At 38.1% G+C, this 24730-nt stretch overlaps 1 protein-coding gene across 1 annotated transcript in view; it reads left to right on the top strand.

The window, feature by feature from the left end:
• MORC1 (MORC family CW-type zinc finger 1) overlaps positions 1-24730 on the top strand; it is a 154328-nt gene that overhangs the window by 114107 nt on the left and 15491 nt on the right. Inside the window, exons 21-23 of the mRNA XM_053663122.1 lie at positions 11222-11291; positions 12065-12131; positions 21882-22028. Of these exons, the coding sequence (XP_053519097.1) occupies positions 11222-11291; positions 12065-12131; positions 21882-22028 (284 nt within the window). The remainder of the gene's footprint in view (positions 1-11221; positions 11292-12064; positions 12132-21881; positions 22029-24730) is intronic.

Below are 24730 nucleotides of genomic sequence, written 5' to 3'. Positions count from 1 at the left end.
TTCATTCATAACACTTCATCCATAAGTTATAATTGTCTTACAAAGCCATCTGATGGACACTGAAAAGAACTAGGAGTGATTTATGAAAGGGAACTGGAAAATACCTCCTTACTGACAATAAGGGACAACCAAGTCCAGGATGTGAAGAAAAGGAACACCAAAGTATTTTCAAAAGGAAACGGATAAAAATTTAATCAGAGGACAAAAAGAAAGAGAAAATGGCAACCACTATTGTAAATAGCACCACCTTTATTTACCTCTTTGAAGCAAAATGTGTGTGTTTTCTCTGTACCTGTTAATAGTACCAGTCACTGCCTGTGGGCAGAGCCTTGGAAGTTGTGGTGTGTTTTATTGTAGCCATTGTGCTGTCACCTTTCCAAGGTGTGCATCCAGCTTTCAGCCAGTGCTTTTCATAAACGAGGTGTGACACTGACATTAAAATTGTATTTTCATGTAATGTTTCTCAAGTTCATAAGTTACTTGTATGGTATTATTTATTTGTGTCCCTGTGATTCCAGCAAGAACTGTTTTGAAACTCATGGTGTGTAATTAATTTGGATAGATAGGAATTATCTAGAGTTTCATATTAACTCCTTCATTTGTCTACAGATGCAATAATTTCCCGTAGGAAATAATTCTGAGTGTTTATCTGTATTTTCTTAAACTCAGAAATTAAAAACGATTCTTCTTCACCCCTGGGCTCCTTCCCAGGTACCTTCTAACTCTAGTGCCTGTGAGTGTGAGTGTGTGAGGGGAGGCATGCACTTTCATTCCGACCCTGGAAGTGTCACGTTTAAATAAGGAAAGCACGCAGGGCTAATGGTGCTACAAGAAGCTGTCACTTAAGAACCATCAACTACCACACAGGACACTTCCTGCCCCTCCCCAAACAGGTGGTTTTCATTATTTTGGTGAATTTTCTGGGACCCAGGGACTGACTCTCAGGTGAATCAGCTCATAAATATGTGTTCAGCACACCAAAGAAAGTTGATCTCACAGGGATGATTATTGCCCATTATCCAAACCCATGAGGCTGTTGTATGAGGTCATAATGGCAGTTTAGTCTTTTAAAGATGAATACAGCCTCAGTCCAGTGGGAAGTCATGGGCAATCTTTCCCTTTATGCCAGTGGGGCTAACCAATTGCAATCTGAGAGTTGCTGGTGAGCTACTGATGTCAGGTGCCTGAATAGTCAACAGGCTTCCAGCGAAGCAGCCTGCTGCGTCTGTCTCCCCCAAAGAGATGATGGGGTGGTGTTACCAGTGCAACCGTGACACTGAGAGGGCCCAGCTCCTCCATGCTATGTGGACCTGTGCTCTTCTGAGTATATTTTTTCACCTTGTATGGAGAGCAACTCTGATCAGCAAATTCTCTTTTTGCTGTGTTAGTAATGTATGTCTGTCAGTCTGCCTTTTGAAAGGATTTTTTCCATATTAGGGCATGTTATATGCCTTTCTTCCAAGATTCAGACATACTTTGCTCTGGCTCCTCTGACTGACAGTTGTGCAGTTTCAAGGGAGATGATAAGAATGTTCATTACTTTTCAGATTTTTGTCAAATCTGACCATTGCTGATTATTTCGGCCATGTTGTCATTCATTCTCCAAAATCACCTCTTCTGCTGTGACTCAGAGTTACGCCAGTTCCACCTGTTTTCATAACATCTTCCTCCTCTAACTCCCCCTAATTCTTGATTGAATGTTCTTCATGTTCCTTTTCTCCAGGGCCTGCAGCCTACTGAAGCTATTTGTTAAAAAAAATACTTGTTTTTGTTTTTTCTTTTCCCAGTAGGATAACCCTCACCTTCTAGTCATTTTTAATGTCTGTCTCTTTGCACTACACCTTGTATCACGTTCAGCACCCTCCAAATCATTTGTGCGGTGCTGGGCCTCACCTCCTTACCTCCAGTTGCTTCTGCTCGCATACTTTGTTGGTGTCCCTTCCGCGGCATTTTTCCCTTTTTGATATTACTTCATGCTCACCCTCTTAGCCAGCACAGGCCATTCATTTTCAGAGTCCATGTACTGCGTGTTCTTGCTCAGATCTCGCATGTGATTTGGAGCTTCGGAAGCCTCTAACAGGGTACAGTGAAAACCCAGCCATTTTCCTGAGGTTAAAAAAACTGTCATGACAACCACTGAAAGTGAGGTGTATCATATTTGCCAATGATACATCTGATGAGGGGTTAATATCCAAAATTTATAAAGAACTTAATAAAACTCAACACCAAAACCCCCCAAAATCCAATTAAAAAATGGGCAAAGGACCCAAATAGACACTTACTCAAAGAGGACATACAGATAGAAAGTAGATATATGAAAAGATGCTTGATGTCAGTAATTATCAGAGATAATATAATGTAAATCAGGGGTGTCAAACTCATTTTCACTGGGGGCCATATCAGCCTTACGATTGCCTTCAAAGGGCTGGATGTAATTGCAACTCCTTAACAGTTAAGGAGTAGTTACATTTACAAAGTCCTAAAATTATTTTGGTCCTTTGAAAGCAACTGCGAGGCTGATGTGGCTCCTGGTAAAAATGAGTTTGACACTCCTGATGTAAATTATAAAAACACAATGATATACATATCATCTCACACCTGTCAGAATAGCTACCATCATTAAATCAACAAACCACAAGTGTTGGTGAGGATGTGGAGAAAGGGGAACCCTGTGTATTGTTGGTGAGAATGCAGACAGATGCAGCTGCTGTAGAAAACAGTATGGACTTTCCTCAAAAAACTAAAAATAGAACTGCTTTATGACCCAACAATTTAACTTCTTGGAATTTATCTAAAGAAACCCAAAACACTAATTCAAAATAATACATGCATCCCTGTGATGATCACTGCAGCGTTATTTACAGTCTCCGGGATTTGGAAGCAGCCCAACTGTCCATCAGTAGATGAGTGAATAAAAAAGCTGTGGTACATTCACACAATGGAATACTACTCAACTGTAAAAGAGAAGGAAATCTTACCTTTTGCAACAGCATGAATGGACCTGGAGTGTATTATGCTAAGTGAAATAAACCAGTCAGAGAAAGACAAATGCCAAGTGATTTCACTTACATGTGGAATCTAATGAACAACATAAACAAACAGAATAGAAATAGACTCATAGATACAGAGAATAAATTGACAGCTGTCAGAGTAGAAGAGGATTGGGGAGCTGGGAGAAAAAGGTGAAAGGATTAAGCAAAGAAAAAAACCCTCATAGTTGCACGGTGTTTACCAGAGGGAAAGAGGGTTGGGAGGAGGTAGAAGAGGGTAAACAGGATAAATGGTGATGGAAGGAGACTTGGCTTGGAGTGGTGAACCCACAATATAATACACAGAGGATGTATTATAGAATTGTACACCTGGAACCTATATAATTTTATTAACCAGTATCACATCAGTAAATTCAATAAAAAATTTTAAAATCTGTCATGAAAATAATGAGGATTTTAACAGACATCTTAGTCCTCGTCAAAATGCCCTAGATGGCCTCCCAGTCCACTTTGGAGATGATGTGTGTGGGGCTATCAGTCTGTAAGGCAGAAAACCCCTTTCATTACTTTTCACAACCTTGTTAGCAGAGCTGTAGTCCCTCCACCATTTCAGGGTAACTAGAGCCATCTGCATTTATTACCTCTGACCCTGTAGAACTGTATTTTCTGCAATTCTGCTGTGTGCACATGCGCAGGAGTTTTCGTGGAGTTAGCTTTTCCTTTTTTATGCAGCTGTGATGAAACTCAGGTACGGTATTGCACATGCATTTTCTCATCTAATGTTTTTAATAACCTGAGCAGTAAGCTCTCTTTTCATCCCAGTTTATACATGAGGAAAAGGGTCACCCTGCCAGCAGTGGTCACCTTGAACCTCAGCTGTTCCCACTTTCGTAGTCACTTTTTATCATGACTTTTCTTTTTATTGTCCATTTCCATATCCCATCTCCTCCATCAATTCAGCCAGCCCATTCCACACATGTAGGTTGGAATACACTTTACTCAGGTATAAGGACTTCAAGGTACAGACACATATTGCATTGATTAACATTTGACGTTTTGGCTTAGGCAGTTTTTCAAAGCTTTATAGGAGCATTCTCCAGCCAAGATTCTTGAATTTATTTAAGAAAATCAATCCATTGTACTGCTTGCTCAGATTAAGTTAACTTTTAGCTCGTTTCTCCACTTACCCACCTAAATATGACCTATACAGTGAAGTTCTTTTCTGCTTAGGACCTGGCTTTTCTCTTTCCAGTTAACCTAGTCACAGAATGGTCGTTCAGACCATTACCTCGGGGTGATTCCTGGCGAGGAGAGTCTTCTCCTTGCCCAAGGTAATCATTCTAGTAATATCTTTGTGGTCACAGCCTTACCATACACCTCTCTGGTCTCTAGAAAATCCTATTACTTCTCATTTTCCACCCTCAAAAACACACCCTGCTCTCTCTTTGAACAAGTACTGCATAATCTTAACTATTTCTGTCTCAAGCATTGCTAAACCCACATGTAAAGTTCAAACTTGTCTCAGTTAGCACCCAATGGGAAGGAAATAGAATTTCTTTCTAGCACCTCTTACAGATTCACCAGCCTTTGTCAGGGGAATTAGTCTCCAAGGAGAGGTTGCTACAGTTCTGTTTTACTGGAGCAGTGCCCTGTGGTACTGTTGTAATTAAGGATTTGTCTGAGTTCAGTGAAAAACACTGGGGCACTGCCATGTGATAAATTGGCAGCTCAGCTTTACTCCAGGCAAAATTTGGCACATGAGCTCCATGTCACCCCGGTTCCCCTCAAGGTGATACATTCTGATCAGCTGTCACTGCACCATGCGTAATAGAAGTAAGAAAAATAAAAATGAAGTGATGAGACTAGACCACTAAGCATCCTAACAAAAGGCAAGCAGTATTAAGGAGGGTCTTCAGATAAGATGTAAGAACTGACTCTACGTGCAAGACATCGTAGGGGGTGTGCTCTGAGAGATGACTGGCAAAATTAGGTTGCCAGACCACAACAGATGGTCAAGAAAGCAAATGATTAATTTGAAGAAAGCTTGAAAATTCAGGAACAGCAGGAAACTTAATGGTGCCAATGGTAAGTTAGAGAAGTTGGACAGGAATAATTTCCTCAGACTGAAATCAGAGTGATAAAAGTACTACTGGTTGTTATACATGTGTATGCTATTTTATTCACCTTGGTGGACCCCATACACCAAATCAAAATTATTCCAGTTACCTAAGTCGATTATGAAGCAACACTTACTTTTTCCCAGAAATGCTAGTATTTGTTGTTTTTTCATATTTTATAACAATTTTAATCTTTTAGTTACTGCTTTGAATGTCAGTGGCAAACTAAGATTGCTAAGACAGTGAAATATACCTACAGTGTCATTATTTAAGGTTAGGTAGACTTCCCTGTTTACTAGTCAGGAAGCATAGTGAAGTTTCGGTCAGACTTACTGTAGACCTTATTTCATCTGTGGTCATTCAGGTCTTTTTTGACTTGCACTTGTCCTTGAGAATAGACTGGCAGATGAACTTATTTTATTTTCTCAATTTGAAGATATTTTTTAAAACTTCATGGCCAGATTACAATGGACAGATGTATTTTAAGAGTTTGGCAATGGATCTCTACTATTTCCTATGAAAGATGTAACTTCCAGTGTCTAATCCAAAGTGTGGCACTTTTGGAGGTTCAAGAAAGATACATGAATAAAAGAATGAGTTGGATGGAACCATCTTCCTGTCACAGAACTGAGGTGAATCCTTTACCAACTATACTTGGTTAGCAATTTGGGCATCTTTCAAAAGGGGCTGATTCCGGCTCAAGAAAAGCATCAACCCACTTTAAGCCCCTGGGTCCACTGATAGGGCCTCCATAGTATTTTATAGAAGCTGAAGATTGTATGGAAGAGATGATGAGTTTTCAGCATCTAGGTGTATGCTCTGTGGTGGCCAAACAAACATAACAACCACAACAAAAACAAAAAACAATAATTCCAAGTAATTCTGTTTCAGCATCAATACAATGAAAGTGACAAAATGGCTCAGTACCCAAAAGAAGGTAAGAAAGAAGAAAAGCAAATGACCTACCTACCTAATGGTTATATTCGCCCTAAACATACACAGTTCTTCTGATTTCTCTAACAGATTTTTAATGGGAAGCTGCATTGGTATTTCAATAACATGATTTTAGATGATTGAAATTGCCTTAATTTTAAAACAGGCCATTTCTCAATTTGGCCAAAACTCGCAGTTTTCCTGAGAGTTGGTGATGTTACCATTTTCTCCATAGGAACCTGTATGGTGCTGTAGTTGTTACTCGCAGTATCAGGAATGTCATGAAGAGAGCCAGGCTCTTTACAAGGTATAAATGAAAGTTGCCCAAGGAACTGGGGAGGAAAAGTTGTCCTCACACTCCATAGCATCATTCATTTACTTGTCAGCAGATTCATAGATAGACAAAAGCAATATGTAATACAATCCCTGACCTAAAGGAAAAATCTCATGGGGACTTATAATGAATTTAAATATTCAAGTGCCAGTGTGTGAACTACCAGCAATCATGCACTAATTAAGACAAGTTTATTCAACAATACTATGTTAGATATTTTAAGGGATACCAAAAAATAAAATAAAATATGAGACCTTTTCCTTAAAGAGAAGGCAAATTGGAAGACAATTTTACAAAACCACAAGATAGCAGTATGCTATGGAAAGTAGACAAATTCCACGCCCTGATAGACCAGTCCAGGTTCAAATTCAGATCTGCATGCCAGTTGTCAGTGGTGTCAACTTTTGATTTTCTGTTTTCTTTTTTATATACAGTTTTATTATTTTTCCATTTCTATTTAAGTCTTTAGTGAGGTTGAATTAGAGAAATTTTTATTCTTTAATTACACTTTACATTCAATATTATTTTGTATTAGTTTCAAGTGTACCGCATAGGGATTGACAATCAGACACTGTATAAAGTGGTCCCCCTGATATTTCTGGTACCCACCTGGCACCACACATAGTTATTACAGCATCATTAACTATATTCCCTATGCTGTACAATCTTCCATTTTCTTATCTATAAAATGAGAATAATATTACCTACTCTCAAGATTGTTAGGAGAATGAGTGGGATGATTTGTGGCAGGATGAAAATAATTATTTTTGTGTTATGAGAAATATTTGTAAAACCCCCTTCTATAATTCTAAGAGCAAATTCAGTCTCTACTGGGTGGGCCGGTCATGGGAGTAAAGAATGAAAACTGAGCCCTGGCTGGTGTCACTCAGTGGATTGAGCATGGGCCTGTGAAGCAAAGGGTCACCGGTTCAATTCCCAGTCAGGGCACATGCCTGGGTTGCAGGCCAGGTCCCCAGTAGGGGACACATGAGGGGCAACCACACATTGATGTTTCTCTCCCACTCTTTCTCCTTCCCTTCCCCCCTCTCTAAAAATAAATAAATAAATAAATAAATTTTTAAAAAAATTTAAAAAAAGGAATGAAAACTGAGAGAGTAAAATTGCCTATGGAAGAAAGGGGAGAACTAGAGAGTGTTCCTGTGTGGGGGGGATGGGGTGGGGGTTATGTTTAGACAACTTAGAATCATGTTGAGAAGAGCTTTGAAAGCCAGAATTCGTACCTGAGGTAGTAAGCAGTCAGAAGCTTTACGAAGATTTCACCAAAGAATATTTAATCATGGACTTTTTGTCTAAAGAATTGATTCTCTGTGTTGTGAAAATGTGGTCATGGAGCAGTACTGGAAAGAGTAGAAACTAGTTCATTGTTATTATTCTATGAGCACATGAAGTGTCAGTTACCATCCTAGACAGTATGGATGCAGCATGGAAAAAATAGACAATACTCCCTTCCTCATGGCGCTTCTGTTGTAGTGGGAGAATGAGACAATAAACAAGCCAAATAAGTACAATATGTTGCATGGTAGCTAATGGTAAGTACTAAGGAGTGAAATAAAGCAGAGGAAGCAAATAGGAAGTGTCAGTATTGGGTGTGGTGAGGGTAAGGTTCAATTTTGTGTAGCGGGGGCAAGAAAGGCCTGTCGGAATGTTTGAGGAAAGGCTAGAAAAAGAAATAGGGCACAAACAAATCAACAGCAAATATGTCAAAGACCTTGGGCGGTGGGGGGTGCCTGGATGCTTGTGGAAGAGTGGGTGAAGAAAAGAAATGGAGGGTGTGGAATGAGAACAGTGAGGTCCAGAGAGGCAACTGGGCTCAGTAATGGTATAGCTTTCTTTTACCTGTGTTATTTTTTTCACAGAATTCACATTACTTGATATTATATTACATAGCTATCTCTTTTTATTGATTGAATATCTTTTATTTTCCCCTCAATAGAAAATAAGCTCCAAAAAAGCAGGACTTTGTCTCTTCACTGTAACAGTATCTGACCTATACTGGGGATTGATTTTATTGAATAAATTAATGAATGAAAGGGAGGAGCCTGGAACATAATGTTAACTGTGGAAGAGTGGGTTGTAGAGATCAACAGGGAGGCATTTACTTGTCTGGTAGACTGTGTGAGTCTTTAATGGTAATGTATGTTTGGGGTAGAAGTTGAGGGACAAAGAAATAAAAGGAACCAGATAAAGTGGTATCAATCAGTTTTTTAAATTTTCTTAACAACAGTTGAGTCAACTAAAGGTTACTCAGCTGACGGCGTATGTTCTTTTTCCTTTCTCTAACTTATTTATGATGTATTTATCTTCTTAAATAGATACTTCACAAAATTGAATTTGTGGTATAATGCTGATCTGTGGCACCCCTTGGGGAACTGACAAATCCCTCTCTGCTTATTGTTAACATAATTTTAATTAAGGTATTGAAAACCCCATGTTAAGACTTAACTATAATCTCATTTACAGTGTGGGAGGTAAAAATCTTAGAAAAAGCATATCCCTAAATTGCAGAGTATGAAATGGAGTTAAGCTTAAGTGACTGGAGAGCATTTTTATAATGAAATGGAGTAATATATATGAAAGAGCTTTGTAATAGTAGCAATATACACAAATAGTGTCATTGAAAAGAAAATTAACTGCTTATATTCACGTCTCAGCTTGAAAAAATTCAGACCTTCAAAGCTATACGTACATTGTACTAGAAAGGGGCATCCTAGGAACTGGTATTTACATGGTGTTATTTAAAAGGAAAACTGTAGGCTGCGAATTGTTTATTGAAAGTCTGTAAACATTTCTATGCCAAAGAATAAAGAAAATACTGGAAAGGAAAAGAAGAAAAGGAAATTGCTCTTGCAATAGAGATGGTAAAGCTTTGTATAAGCAACATTTTGGAGGTGAAGGGATATATCTGATCCTCAGAAAAACAGCCTTCGAGAGGTAGAGCTCAGAGCAGAGAACTAAACAATAAAATGCAAAAGTAATTTTATGACACTGTGTTAATAGCACCACCAAGACAAGTTCCCTGCTGGGAGTGCTGTCATTTTTATTGAACTTGGCTACTGGCATCTTGTCTGTTTTTCATCATAAGAGAGATTTCACCAAAGAAAATGAACATTCTGAACAGGATCATCATGGATGATAACAAAGTGGTTTTAACTTAAGGCATTTATATAGTTCCTCTTGTAAGCTTATCTTGCATTTGCTGCTAACTGTTGGGGGAAATAGCCCATGCTGCTTATAAACTGGTCAAAAAATATTTAGTTCAAAGCTAGAAACTCTTAACAAAGTATGTAGATTTCCCTTATATATCAACACACCATAAGAGAACTGAATTTTATGATATACCAGAAATAAATAAGACATATATTTTAATGTCATTTTGCAAAATAAACTTTTTAAAAATATGTGCACTTTTTCTTTCTACAGCATGGATTCATTTACAGTCTAAGTACAAAAATATTTTATTATAGACAAAAGTAGCTCAGAAACAGTTTTATTCATTTTCCTTAGCCCACAAGGCTTCTCTTTCCCTTGATTTGGGTAAAATAGAAAATGGTGATGTCAGCCAGCCTTGCAGTTCTTTTGTTGTTAAGCCACAAGTGTGCCCAGTTCACCCGCTCTCTGACAGAGCACAGTTTCCAGAATGCCATGTAAAATATATGGCTGTTTCCTGAGTGGGGAGAAGAGGAAGCTTGGTAGCCCCTCTCCCACGTTGTGTTTAGCATGGTGGGGAAGGCATGAAAGGTAAATACACGCACAGCGGGCAAGCTCCGGAAATGGACAGCTCCACACCTCCCACCAGGTAATGGAAATGGGGAGCATGGCTGTGTGTTCATGGGCCTTCAGGCGGAGGAGCAGACAGGAGCTTTGTTTGCCTTACCTCTACCATTGCCACTCTGCTTTTCTACAGCCCATTCCCCCACCTTCTCACAGATTTACAAAATACATAATACGGGGGGAGCATTCTGGGTCTATTTTCCCAAAGGACATAAACTAGCATAACACTCTCACCTCAAGAAATACATTCCCAAAATGTAAGTTGATTTTGTATGAGCCTTGTGGAATAGATCTTACAGGATTCCCAAAGGGATGACCTGGCTGCCAAATGGCAACCCCCAACTCTCCCAACCCCGGTGCCCTCCCACTTCCAACATCACACACATATGCACGCACACACACACACCTCACTCGCAAGTGCCACCAACAAACACTTCTGGCTCTTGCTACTCAACACATTAAGGCTCTGTAACCCCTTTTAGACAGATTTACTGTGATTCTGTCAAAAGACAAGGTGTCCCTCCCCTCAACATTCCAGGAGTGCTCCCCATCCCCACATTGTTCCCCATTATGCTTCGGGGCCTCACGCCCCAGGCTCCAGCCTCCTCAGTGTTTACATTGTAGTGCCGTTGAGTTCATAGTCTGTGTCTGCTCTGTAGCAACCAGAGGGATGATATGTCTGTTCAAAACAGCAGAGAGACTCCTTTGTTGGTCCTGGTGAATCAGATACCTGGCTAATTTGTTACAGTCATGGTTACACCTATGTGAGATATAGATTTTTGAAAATATATGTACAAAAATTGGTAGAATGTGCACATCCCTTTAAAGAAATGATAGAGGTCAATGACAGTTGTAATGCAGTCATCCCTGTGATGCCAATATAATTTTCTGCACTATGTTTGCCTGCCTCCCTTCATAGCATGCATGTAACACTGTACTCCTGGCAATGCTGTGGTCTGTACTCTGATGTGGGCATTGATGTCCAAGGTCATTTTCACAACCTATAATATGTCCTGTGTTTTTGTACAGCTCTAAATAAAGTGCTTGTTTTTCAGATTTTAGATCAGGGTGACAAGAATGTTTTACTGAAACAAGAAGAAAAAGAAGATTCTCTTATGAAAAAAGGTAAAAAAAAGTTCAGTTTATATACATTAGCCATAATGTTTGAGTTGTTTTCAATATGACTCTGTCACATAACTTATGTGGAACATAGATCAGAAGTTTGGCAGCACCAGTTTGGATTTTAAAATATTAAATTTGTCATTATGGCAGTGGGAGGGGGTGAGTAGAGATCCACCAGCTGTCCATTTTGAGGGGACAGAGAGATACCTCCTGCCTGAGAACAGTGCCCACAACACTGTCACACTGACTAAAAGACCCAACAGTAGATGTATGTTGCCCTTCACATTGAATTCTACTTCATAATGTGCTGAGGATTCATATCAGGTCTATAATTGTAGAATCTATTTACAAATTATATTGGCACTCTCTGAACCTACAATTGTGAGGTTCTCTGAGTGACACGACTGACTAGATGACTCTAGGTCTCTTCCTGTCTTAAGGTTAGACTCTCTACTGGAGACAGATTTTGGATTGGGATCTGTTAAGATATTTTTGAACCTGAACTCAAAATGGAATAAAGAAATATCCGGTAGGGAGGAAGGCTGGTGAGAGAAGGGAATCTGAACAGTCCCAATCAAGTAACCCCATGTACAGCAATAGTAGAAAATAAGCATCCTGAAAAAGATGATAAAATGTGTGTTGATGCAGTTTACAAAAGGATGTTTGAATACAAAGCCAAATTATGTAAGTAGTTAATGAACCAGTAACACTTCTTTCAGTTTATTATGTGATCATCAAAGAGTGACTGTCTTCATTTTGTCTATGTTCTTTTGAAGAAAAACAGGAGCTGTGCAGCGATACAACAGAAATAAAGGAAAATTCTTCATTACCTAACTGGAAAAGGTAAGTGTGCTGCAATTATACAAAATCCAAGTGGGTGAAATTATAGTGTTGAAAAGTAATTATCAGTGTTTAAATACAAGAAGAAAGAAAATAATAGCAACAAGCGAAGGCAATTAAGAATAGAACCAAATTTTACAAAGGAGACAAGAAAGAATAGAACACTAAATTTTTTACTTTTCTGCCAAACCGTTTCATTTTCCTTTGTGAGGATTTGGGAATAATAAAATTGAACAGGCTTCACTTTCTACTCACAGCAAGCAACTAATTCACATTGCTGTAATGTAGTCCAAGAATGGAAAATGTCACATATATAAGGTATGACTATAAAATCATGAACTGATTTTTCTGTGTGGTTCTTTATCTAATTGTCACACATGTATGCAATTATAATAATAGTGGCATGCTAGAATTTTCTTGACATGAGACTTTTATGACTTTCAAGTAAAATCAGCTGAATATTTTGGTTGCCTAATGGAATGAAAAGAATGTTTTCAAGGAAGCAAACACTTAACCCTTTCTCTACTACAAACCTATCTGAGCTGCTTTCCAGACAATCAGACCTGGAGTCTGTGAATCCACATTCCCATCTCTTTCTTGCACAGGAGCAATTAAACTAAGTGCAAGAAAAAAACCAGCAGGAGCATTTATGTTCCTGAACAGGCTGACAGAGTAGTCACTCTAACGTTCACATTCCATCATTTCACTCTTCTGTTCAAAAACCTTTCATAGCCCCGTCAAGATAAATTATAAACTTTTAAGCATGGCACTTCCCCTTCACAGAAAGGAAGAATTAACATCATTAAAAGGTCATAATTACCCAAAGCAATCTATAGATTCAACACAATTCCTATCAAGATACCAATGATGCATTTCACAGAACTAGAACAAATATTTCAAAAATTTATATGGAGCTGCAAAAGCCCCTGGGATCCTGAGAAAGCAAGGGCATCCTGAGAAAGAAGAACAAAGTTGGAGGGATCACACTACCTAATATCAAACTATACTATAAGTCCATGGTAATCAAAATAGCATGGTACTGGCATAAACACAGACACATAGATCAGTGGAACAGAATAGAGAACCGAGAAATAAACACATCTTCAGAGTCAACAAGAATAAATTCAAAATGTTTTGAAGACTTAAATATTGGACCTGAGACCATAAAAATTCTAGAGAAACACAGGCAGTTGAATCTCGGACATTGCTCAGAGCCACTTTTTTTCTAATATAGCTACTCAGGTAAGAGAAACAAAAGGAAAAGTAAACAATGGTACTACATCAGACTAAAAAGTTTTTGCACAACAAAGGATATCATCAACAAAATAAAAAGGCAAACCCAAATGGGGGACCATATTCGCCAATGCATCTGCTAAGGGGTAATATCCAAAATTTTTAGAGTACTTACAAAAATCAACACCAAAAAAACAAACAGCCCAATTAAAAAATGGACAAAAGACTCAAATAGACACTTCTCCAAAGAGGACATACAGATGGGCAAAAGATGTGTGAAAAGATACTAAACATCATTAATAGCATAGAAATGCAGATTAACACCACAGTAAGATATTACCTCACCTGTCAGAATGACTATCATTAATAAATCAATAAACAACAAGCACTGATGAGGATGTGGAAAAGGGAGACCCCTTTACAGTGTTGGTGGGGATGCAGGCTGGTGCAACCACTTTGGAAAGCAGTATGGAGATACTTCAAAAAAATAAAAAATGGGTCCACCTTTCAACCTAGCTACCCCACATAACCAAAGGAACTCAAAACATCAATTCGAAAGAAGTTAAACACCCATTATGTTCATTGCAGCATTATTTATAGTCTTCGAGTGTCCAAGTGTCCATCAGTAGATGAGTGGATAAAACAACTATGGGACATTTACACAGTGGAATACTACTCTGCTATATATAAGAAAATTTTACCCTTTGCTATAGCATGGATGGACCTGGAGAACATTATGCTAAGTGCAATAAGCCAGTCAAAGAAAGACAAATACCATATGAATTCAATCATATGTGGAATCTAATGAATAAAATGAACAAGAAAAATGTAGACAGACTCGTAAATGGAGAGCAGTGATGCAGACACTGGCCCACAGTGTGCACGTCATTATGGATGAAATGAGACATTCACATGGACTACCAAGTCCCATGGAGGAAAAGGGACAGCATGGCTTTTCTCTCAAGTGGAGCAAAAGCCTTGGCCTTTGCTGTGACCTGCCTTAATTGGGTTTCTCTGCACATTAGATGATGGTCCTCATTTACTATGCACAGGTTGCTTTAGGTGGTTACCTTTTACAGAAAACAAAGGAGCCAATGCTGCTAATCATATCACAGAAGAGAGATATTTGTAAATGAAAAGAGGAAAGTTGTTGGACCAGTTACACTGGTCCTAGGAAGGTTTAGCATGGATTTTAGGAAGTTACTTTGCAGTAAATGTTTGCACCTGGAGGCTGGGCCCATGCAATGCAGAATGGTCTCCTACAGAGCAGGACGATACCCAGGGATGCAGGGGAAGGTTAAGGGATAGAGGGATCCAACAGAGGGAAAAGGGATTCATGGAGATGAACAACAGTGTAGAGATTGCTGGGGGAAGGAGTATAAGGGAACTAAATGGTAATGGAAAAAATACAGTAAAGATTATTTTTAAAATAAACCATTGAATTATACGTGTAAGTCAAGTGAATTTTATGTCACGTAAATAATCTCATTCAAGTTTTTTTTTAAAGAAATGAATTTATTGATACACACAACAACAGTAATAAATCTTAAGATAATTTCTGAATGAAAAAACCAGAGTCAAAACGGAAAAAAAAAGCCTTTCATAGCCCCATTACTGTTAAGATGAGTTATAAACTCCTTAGCATTGCACAAGTCCCCGTCACTCCTGGCTTGTTCTCTCTAGTGCCAAGTTTGCTTCCCAGGGTTTCTGAACACCTCCATTTCTGTTCCATACTACTTTCTTTATTTGAACACCCTCTGAAACTTGTAGACCAGTTTGCCACCTTTCATTGAAATGTCAGTTTGAATGTTCTTTCTTTTGGGGTCCTTGACTCTTCCCAGTAATTGACTTATTCAGAGAGCTTCTATTACAATGATCATGTTACATCATTCAAGTTCAAAGGTTATTTGTTATGGTCTGATACAGTGGTGATCAATGCTTCACGGTCAAGTGGGTTTGGCTATCTGAACATGTCTTTCATAGCATATAACCTTTATTAAGGAAAGAGGCCACATATTTTCTTCATAAATCCAAGCCTCTGAGAGCTCTATCCTGCCCACGTGGGGGGATCCAAGATGGTGGTGGGGGAGGTGGAAGAAACACTCATCTCCCAGGATCAAACTGGATTTACAACTAAATCACAGAAAAATCATTCTGAATAACCAACTGAACACTAGTTGGAAGAAGCCTTAAACCAGGGATTTACAGAGGAAACCACTTCACCACACTGAGACTGGGAGGAAGTGAGGAGGTGTGAAAGTGCTGGCTGGGCTCACACAGGCAGCGTCTGAAGCTCCACAGGGATATTTCAGTGGCGGGGGGGGGGGGTTCCCCCTGAGAAGTGTGGGGATTAAATCTCAAGCTGGATTCCCTGTCTAGAGCACCAGAACCAGGAGTGGAACCCAAATACCATCTGGCTGTGAAAAGCAGTGGAGTTTCTGGCCACCAGGGAGAGGTAGCTAGAGACACAAACAGTCTTTTAAAGAGCCAATGCACAGAATTTCATTTTTTTCCACTTACCTCCCTGGGTTCTGGCAGAGGGAGGGCAGAATAGACCAAGAGCCACATGAAGGGAGTCTGGGGTTGATGGGTCTGGGGAGAGAACTGAAGGAACAACCACCAAGATCCCTGTGCTGAGTCATCCCCCATACTGCAGGAGCCATCTCTCTCATGCAGAGCTCTCTCTAAATGGCATCAGTCTTAGGGGAAATAGTACCTCAGCCTACAAGAATTACTCTCCCCCACCCTGTGGTGCTTAAGCCTGGCTGCTGAGTACAGCTTGATTAGATTAACAGATGATCGGTTTCCTGGCTAATTAGTAAAACAACTAAGTGGAAAAATACAAAGAACCCACCAAAATGGCAAGACAAAAAATACCCCAAATGAAAGAACAAGAGAATTCTTCAGAAGAAGCATTTAATTGAAATGGAAGCAAGCAATTTATCAGAGATTTTAGAGTAATGATTATAAGTATACTTAACAGCATGAAAAAGAAATAGAAGCCATAAAAAAGGATAAGCCAGAAATAAAGAATACTGTATCTGAAATAAAAAATACACCAGAAGGAATAAACTGCAGGTTAGATAAAACAGAGGATTGAATCAGTGTTTTGGAAGATAAGGTAGGAAAAAACACCCAGGCAGAGCCAAAAAAGGAAAGAAGAATTTTTTTAAAATGAGGAGGGCTTAAGAAATACTCTGGATAACATTAAATGTAACAATCTGCATCATGGGAATCCCAGAAGGAGAAGAGAGCAAGCAAGAAGTTGAGAACCACTTTAAAGAAATATTGACCAAAAACTTCCCTAATCTGGTGAAGGAAAAAAATTTAACAAGTCCAGGAAGCTCAGAGAGTCCTAAATAAGTTCAACCCAAAGAAGCCTACACTAAGACACCTCATAATCAAAATGGCAAGGCTTAAAGCAAGGAGAGAATCCTAAAAGCTGCAAGAGAAAAGTAGGTAGTTACCTATAAGGAAGGATGGATTAGACTGACATTTGATTACTCAACAGAGACATTTCAGGCCAGAATGGGGTAGCATGAAATATTCAACGTGACAACATGCAATAACATACAACAAAGGCTGCTTTACCAAGCAAGGCTATCATTTAAAATTGAAGGAGAAATAAGGAGATTTCCAGACAAGACAAAGCTAAATGATTTTGTTACCACCAAATCAGTACTGCAACAAATGTTAAAGGGCTTGCTTTAAAAAGAAAAACAGAAAAAAAAATAGGAAAACGGTCTGACAATAAAATTGCACTACATATATATCTATCAATAATCATCTTAAGTGTAAATGGCTTAAATGCTCTGGATAGTAATATAAGACCCATATATATACTACCTCCAAGAGATTCATCTCAAATCAAAAGACTGAAAAAGAAAAAAAAAAAAGCTGGGGTAGCAGCAATTATGTCCCACAAAATAGACTTTAAAACTAAGGCTGTAGTAGAGACAAAGAAGGATACTACATCATGATAAAAGGTAACGATTCAACAAGAGGATATAACCCTTGTAAACATGTATACAAAGAGTGCCTAACATAGAAGCACCTAAACATGTTAAGCAAATCTTGATGGACATAAAGGGAGAGATTGACAGAAATGCAGTACTAGTTGGGAATTTTAACACCCCACTGACCTCAATAGATAGATCTTTCAGGCAGAAAATCATCAAGGAGACAGCAGCTTGAAATGATACACCAGATTAAATGGATTTAATTGTTGTATTCAGAGCACTTTACCCCAAAGCAGCAGAATATACATTCTTTTCTATTGTACATGGAACATTTTCTAGGATAGACCTCATGTTAGGACACAAAACGAGTCTCAATAAATTTACGAAGATTGAAATCAAATCTTCTTTGACTGCAATATATCTTCTCTTACTGCAATGCTATTAACTAATCTATCACAAGAAGGACACTGAAAAATAAAGATATGGAAGCTGAATAACACGTTATTAAACAATGAATGGGTTAGAAATGAGAGATCAAGGAAGAAATCAAAAGATACCTCAAAACAAATGAAGACACAAGACTCCAATATGTGGGACACTGGGTAAGCTATCCAAAGAGAGAAATTTTATAGTTTTACAGGACTATATCAAGAAACAAAAAAAAAAGCTCAAATAAGCTCAAATCTAAAGGAACTTGAAAAAGAACAATAAACAAAGCCAAATGTGAGTAGAAGGAAGAAATAATAAAGAGCAGAAAGAAAGAAATAGAGTCTAAAAATGATACAAAAGATAAGTGAATCCAAGAGCTAGTATTTTGAAAATATAAATAAGATTGACAAACCTTTAAGCAGACTGAACAAGATAAATAGAAGACCCTGCCAATTAAAATCAGAAATGAAAGAAGTGAAATAACAGCAGGCACCAAAGAAATACAGAGGATTATCAGAAAATATTATAACTAACTTAATCCCAACAAATTGGACTACCAGGAAGAAATGGATAAATTTCTAGAAACACAAAATCTTGCAAAATTAAATCAGAAAAAAATCAGAGAATTTGAGCAGATGAATTATGCTTAGTGAAAAAGCAGTAAAAAAACTCCCAACAATCAAAAGCCCTGGACTGGATGACTCACAAGTGAATTTTGCAAATATTCAAGAAGAACTAACACCTCTCCTTCTCAAACTATTTCAGAAAATTCAAGAGGGTAGAAGATTCCTGAGCTCATTTATCAAGGCCAATATTATCCTAATTCTACAATCATATAAAGACACTATAAAGAAAGAAAACTATAGGCCAATATCCCTGGTGAACATAGATGCTAAAATCCTGAACAAAATATTAGCAAACTGAACAGCAGTGTATCAAAAAGACCAAACCCCATGAACAAATGGGGTTTATTCCAGGGATGCAAGGGTGGTAGAACATTTACAAATCAATAAATGTGATTCACCACATAAACAAAATGAAGGACAAATATACACAATCATATCAATAGATGTAGAAAAAGCATTTCATAAATTCCAGTACCCATTTATGATAAAAACTCTCAGCAAAGTGGGAATAGAAGGACCATACCTAAACATAATAAAAGCCATATATGACAAACCAACTGCCAGCATCATTCTCAAGGGGCAAGAATAATAAGCATTTCCCTAAGGTTGGGAGCAAGACAGGAATGTCCACTTTCACCCCTCTTATTTAGTATAATACTGAAGGTCCTAGCCACAGCAATCAGACAAGAAGAAGAAATAAAAGGAATCCAAATTGGAAAGGAAGAAGTAAAACTGTGTTTATTTGCAGATGACATAATGTACTTAGAGAACCCTAAAGATAATATAATACGAAACTACTAGAACAGTAAAGTAGCAGTATTCAAAGTAAATATTCAGAAATCAGTTGCATTTTTATATGCCCATAATGAACTATCAGGAAGAGAAATTTAAAAAAATCCAATTCACAGTTGCTTCAAAAAATAAAGTATCTAGGAATAAATCTAACCACACCTGTACTCAGAAAATTATAAACACTAAAGAAAGAAATTAAAGAAGATACAGATAGGCCGAAGTGCATACTATGTATGTTCATGGGTAGGAAAAATTAACATCATTAAAGTGTCTGTACTGTGCACAGCAATTTATCTGTTCAACACAATTCCTGTCAAGATAACCAATGATATATTTCACAGAACTAGAACAAATATTTCAAAAGTTTATATGGAACCACCAAAGACCCTGGCATAGCAACAGTAATCCCGAGATAGAAGAATCAAGTTGGAGTGATCACACTATCCAATATCAAACTATATTATAAGGCCATAGTAATCAAAGCACCCTGTCCTGCCATAAAAACATTAAGACCAATGGAACAAAATAGAGAGCCCAGAAATAAAACCGCACCTTTATAGTCAATTAATACTTGACAGAGGAAGCAAGCACATACAGTAGGCTAAAAAATCATTTATTCAATAAATGGTGTTGGGAAAAATGGTTATATATGTGCATAAAAATGAAACTAGGCTACCTTCTTACACCACAAACAAGAATAAATTCAAAATGGATTAAAGACTTAAATGTTAGACCCGAAACTATAAAAATCCTAGAAGAAAACCTAGGTGGTAAAATCTTGGACAATGCTCATAGCAGTAGTTTTTCTGATATATCTCCTCAGGCAATGGGAACAAAAGAAAAACAAATAAGACTACATCAAACTAAAAAGTTTTTGCACAGCACCATCAACAAAAATGAAAAACAAGCCTTTAAATGGATAACATGTTCACCGATACACATGATAAAGGGTTAATACCCAAAATGTATAAAGAACTTATACAACTCAGCACCAAAAAAAAAAAAAACCCACCAAAACATTCCTGTTAAAAAGTGGGCAAAGGACCTGAATAGACTTTTCTGCAAAGAGCCCAATGGACATATAAAAATATGCTCTACATCACTAATCTTCAGAAAAAAGTAAAATAAAACCATAATGAGATATCACCTCCCACTGGTCAGAATGGCTGCCCATCAATAGATCAACAAACAAGTGCTGGTGAGAATGTGGCCAAAGGGGAACCCTTTTTGCACTGTTGGTGGGACTGCAGATTGGTGCAGCCACTGTGGAAAGGAGTTTTTTCCTTCAAAAAATGAAAAATGGATCTGCCTTTTGACCCAGCAATTCCATTTCTGGGACTATATTCAAAAGAACCCAAAACACTAGTTCAAAAGAATATAAGCACCCCTGTGTTCATTGCCACCTTGTTTACAATAACCAAGATATGAAATCAGCCCAATTGTCCATCAGTAGATGAGTGGATAAAACAATAATTGTACCTTCACACAATGGAATTATACTGGGCCACAAAAAAACAAACTTTTCCTTATTGCAACAGCATGGATGGACCTGGAGAACATTTTTCTAAGTGATATTAGGCAGTCTCTCAAAAGACAAATACCATAAGATTTCACTCATATGCGGAGTCTAATGAACAAACTGAGTTAACAAGCAAAATAGAGACAGACTCAGGGAGCAGACTGGCAGGTCTGGGGGAGGGTAGTTAGGGGCTGGATTGAGCTAAAAAGAAAAACAGCTCATAGACTAAAAAGAAAAAGAGCTCAACATTGTGGTGATTGCTGCAGGGAGGAGGGGGTTTGGTCAATGTGGTATAGCATATAAGAGGAATGAATGGTATTAGAAAAATATAATAAATGTAAGTTTATAAAAGAGTAAATCCTAATTATGAACCTCCAAGGTCCTACTAATGAAGCATAATAATTTTCTTAGCATCTACATTAAGCAGCTTCCACACCCTGTGCTAAAAAATAAATAACCCACTCTACTTCTGACAAGTCATACTTGTCATACTCCACTATCATTCATATATCTTCTTCTAGGTCACATTACTATTTTAAAGTATCTCATTGTTATCTGTTTATCTTTTATTGTTGACACCACTACAGATGCTCCCATCCCCCCAACCCCCATTCCCCCAGCCCACACGTCACCCAGCCTTCACCACATTGTTCTCTGTGTCCATGGGCTGTGTTTATATGTTATTTGGCAGAACTATTCCAGTCCCCCCACTCCTCTCCCCTCCGTTCCAGGTGTCCATGCCTTGGGTTTTATTTTGTTCGTCAGTTTATTTGTATATGTTCCAGTTCACCCAGAATGCTGTCTTCCTTCCGATTTGACTACATTTTTCTTTCAGTTGACTTTGCTCCTTTTTAGTTTTAGTACTGTATGAACCCCACCCCCCACACTAAAATAGAACTTTATTTAAAGTCTCTTTCAGCAAATAAGAGATAAATGGTATATATGACTACTGTTGTCAAGAATAAATCACCACCAATTTTATTTCATTGTGACTACCCAAAAACCTTGGAACAAGATTTGTCAGAAAAAATAGTATTTTTCCTGCTTGAGAATTGACTTTAGGTAATTACATAAATGACAATTTACGCTTAACACTTATGTCCCTGCGTTCATGTGGTGTGTGTTATGTCGTTTGTCCTATATTGACATTTTTGAGCTTATTAGTAGCTAATATGATTCTTTCTTTGAAATTAAGTGCACCATTGGAAGATTTAAGTCCAAGTTCTGGACCCAAAGCCAAAGTTTCTATAAGTGGGGGCTGTGAAGATGCTTCTTTGCTGACAAAGTCTTATCAAAGCATGTCTGTCAAGGAAACAGTAAGAAAACTGACATCTAATTTATGGTAAAGATATTTACTAACATTTCTATATGTTTTACTGAATTTTCTAAGCAGTGATAACTCCCGACTATTTTCCTTATTAGGTGTTAATGTTAATGAGAAAATTCAATTAAATGACTTTATAACTTGACCCCTAACTACACAGATTTAGAGGTACCATGGGTTAACTGTCCCTTGAAATCGAACTACAGTGGCTAATTATTGTTTCATGGTCTGGCCTGTTGTTTCATGGTCTGGCAATATGGTGGATATTAGTCCTCTCTTGAGTGCTATAAAGAATTCTTACTGGGTTTACCTTGCTTAATTAACTAAGTTCCCTTCCTTCCTTCCTTCCTTCCTTCCTTCCTTCCTTCCTTCCTTCCTTCCTTCCTTCCTCTATTATTATTCCTCATGACATTTGTGTGGCCTTCTGAAAAGTCTCTTTTTGGGACTTTAGATACTAAACTTCCTCAGGGAAACTGAGTTTTACTTTTTGGCTCAGTGTAGAATGTTACACTTGTGTACCTGGTTAGTGAGGATCACAGTTCTCAAAAGATGTACACACAGAAGGAGTAAAATCTAGGATTCAGAGATTTTTCCAAATGGGGACTAATGATAGGAGGGGGTTTTACAATCAGGCCAAAGTTAGCATACTGAAGAGGGCTCTATAGTAGATGTCACTTGGGAGGGTGAGGCGGGGGGCAGGGGTAGTGGTACATTAGGGCAGCTAGTTGTTTTGGTTGGGCTTTACAGACTATGAGGAGACTGTGTGTGGTAAGAGGCTTTTGGCCAAGGAGACCACACAACATGCCATTGCTGGAAGATGTTTTTCCTTAGGACAGTTCTTTTGACTTTCTGATGAGTGACTGATAAAATCTTCCTAGAGAAGAGACTTAGAAGCAGGTAGGAAAAAAAAAGAAAGGTTGAAGTTGGCTGTATATATATGACATGAACTCAATTCCGTAGTTGCCCTGGGCTTTATGGAAATTTCTGTGGCTGTGGGGCTGTGCTCATAAGGGCATGCAGGCCCCAGCCACTCTGGTTTAGGAACCCACCCCCAACACCTGTCCTGCCATGGAAGAAAGGAGGAAGGGCTCTTGCTTACATGTAAGTGGATCTACCTTGGACTTTGCATCAGGACACATTTTCCTAATGATACCAGGGATCCTGAGACAAGTTATTAACCAGGAAACAAAGCTAGAGTGCTACATTTCTGAACACTTAAGTTCTGACCACCAAATCTATTGTAGTGTCTGGGTCGGCAAGCTTACACCAGCCAGGAAAAGACAAGAAGCAGGCCAGACCTGTGCTGTATGGATGTTATGAGGTTGAAAAAGACCACCTCTCCAGTGATCTGGGTGGGTGTCAGTCTCATATTGCTGTGGCCTATAGCAGTGATTTTCAACCTTCTTATCTCATGGCATACATAAATTAATTACTAAAATTCTACAGCACACCAAAAATACATTTTTTGCTCATTGACAAAAAATAGGTACAACTCTGATTCATTCACATGGGAAAGCTACAGTGATTCCTCATCTATTGAGGGAGTTACGTTCCAGAGACCCCACCGTAGGTGAAAATCCACAAAGTAGCGGCGTTATATTTATTTTATTATTTATATATATTTTAAGGCTTTATAAACCCTTCCCACACTCCTATAAACTTTTCCCACTCTTTTATTAACCTTTCCCACACTCTCATAAACACTTCATATGCTTTTAAACACTTTCTATGCTCTTAAACCTACATAATTTTAACAACATATAAAATTCTATATGGGTACTCACCAGTAAAGAATACAGTCATCCTGAAATCCATGAACTGTGATATAGCGAGGAATGACTGTATTGTTGTGTTGGCCATTGTCATTTTGTTCTGACAGTCTAAGGGAAAAAGGTCAATGCCCAGACTAGTCAGGTATTGCATGATTTTTCAGAAAAAAAATATGTATTCCTTATGTGAGGACATTTTTTCATTGCTTTTATAGCATGTGCCCTGACTGGGAATCGAGCTAGCAACCTTTGGTTGATGCTGTAACCATCTGAGCCACACCTGTCAGGGCACATGTTTTAAAAATTCTTGAGGCACACCAGTTGATAATCATTGGCCTATGGTATAGAGCCTAAATAATGGGATTCTCCAACCAGTTTCTAACTTTCTGTCAGTATTTGATCAGAAGTAATATGTAAGGTTCTCACCTTTGAATTGGGTAGCCATAAATTTGAATCCCGTTTTTTCAGTTATGAGTTCTAAGATTCAGGCATGTCAGTTGGTCACTGAGACATTGTAGTAGTCAATAAATTGTATATGCATGTGCCTGTGTATATCTGAATAAGTGTGTGCATATTATTAAACATGTATGGACATAGTTACATGTGCAGTGATTGTGGCAGGCTTTCTTGGTAATTACGAGCTATAACTTCCAAACCATTGCTATATTTTAGACTTTCACGTAAGTGATTTGTATGTATTTGCTCTTTATTTCCACAGACTTACAACTGCTAATATTTTTAATATTTTTTAATGTATAAGGAAACAGAAGCTTAGGGAAATAGTTATATACTCAAAGTCTCAAAGAAGGTTATACAGCTACTAAGGACAGGGCTGGGTGTATTTAACCTCTGGCTGCCTGATTTGGAATCTCATGCTCTTCACCACTGTGTATACATGCACATGCATAGATATACATACCCACTCTCTCTCTCACACACACACACACACAC

This window comes from Artibeus jamaicensis, unplaced genomic scaffold (assembly GCF_021234435.1).
Source record: "Artibeus jamaicensis isolate MK-2021 breed Jamaican fruit bat unplaced genomic scaffold, CSHL_Jam_final contig_3126, whole genome shotgun sequence".
NCBI lineage: Eukaryota > Metazoa > Chordata > Mammalia > Chiroptera > Phyllostomidae > Artibeus > Artibeus jamaicensis.
This window is presented reverse-complemented; position numbering and strand designations above follow the sequence as displayed.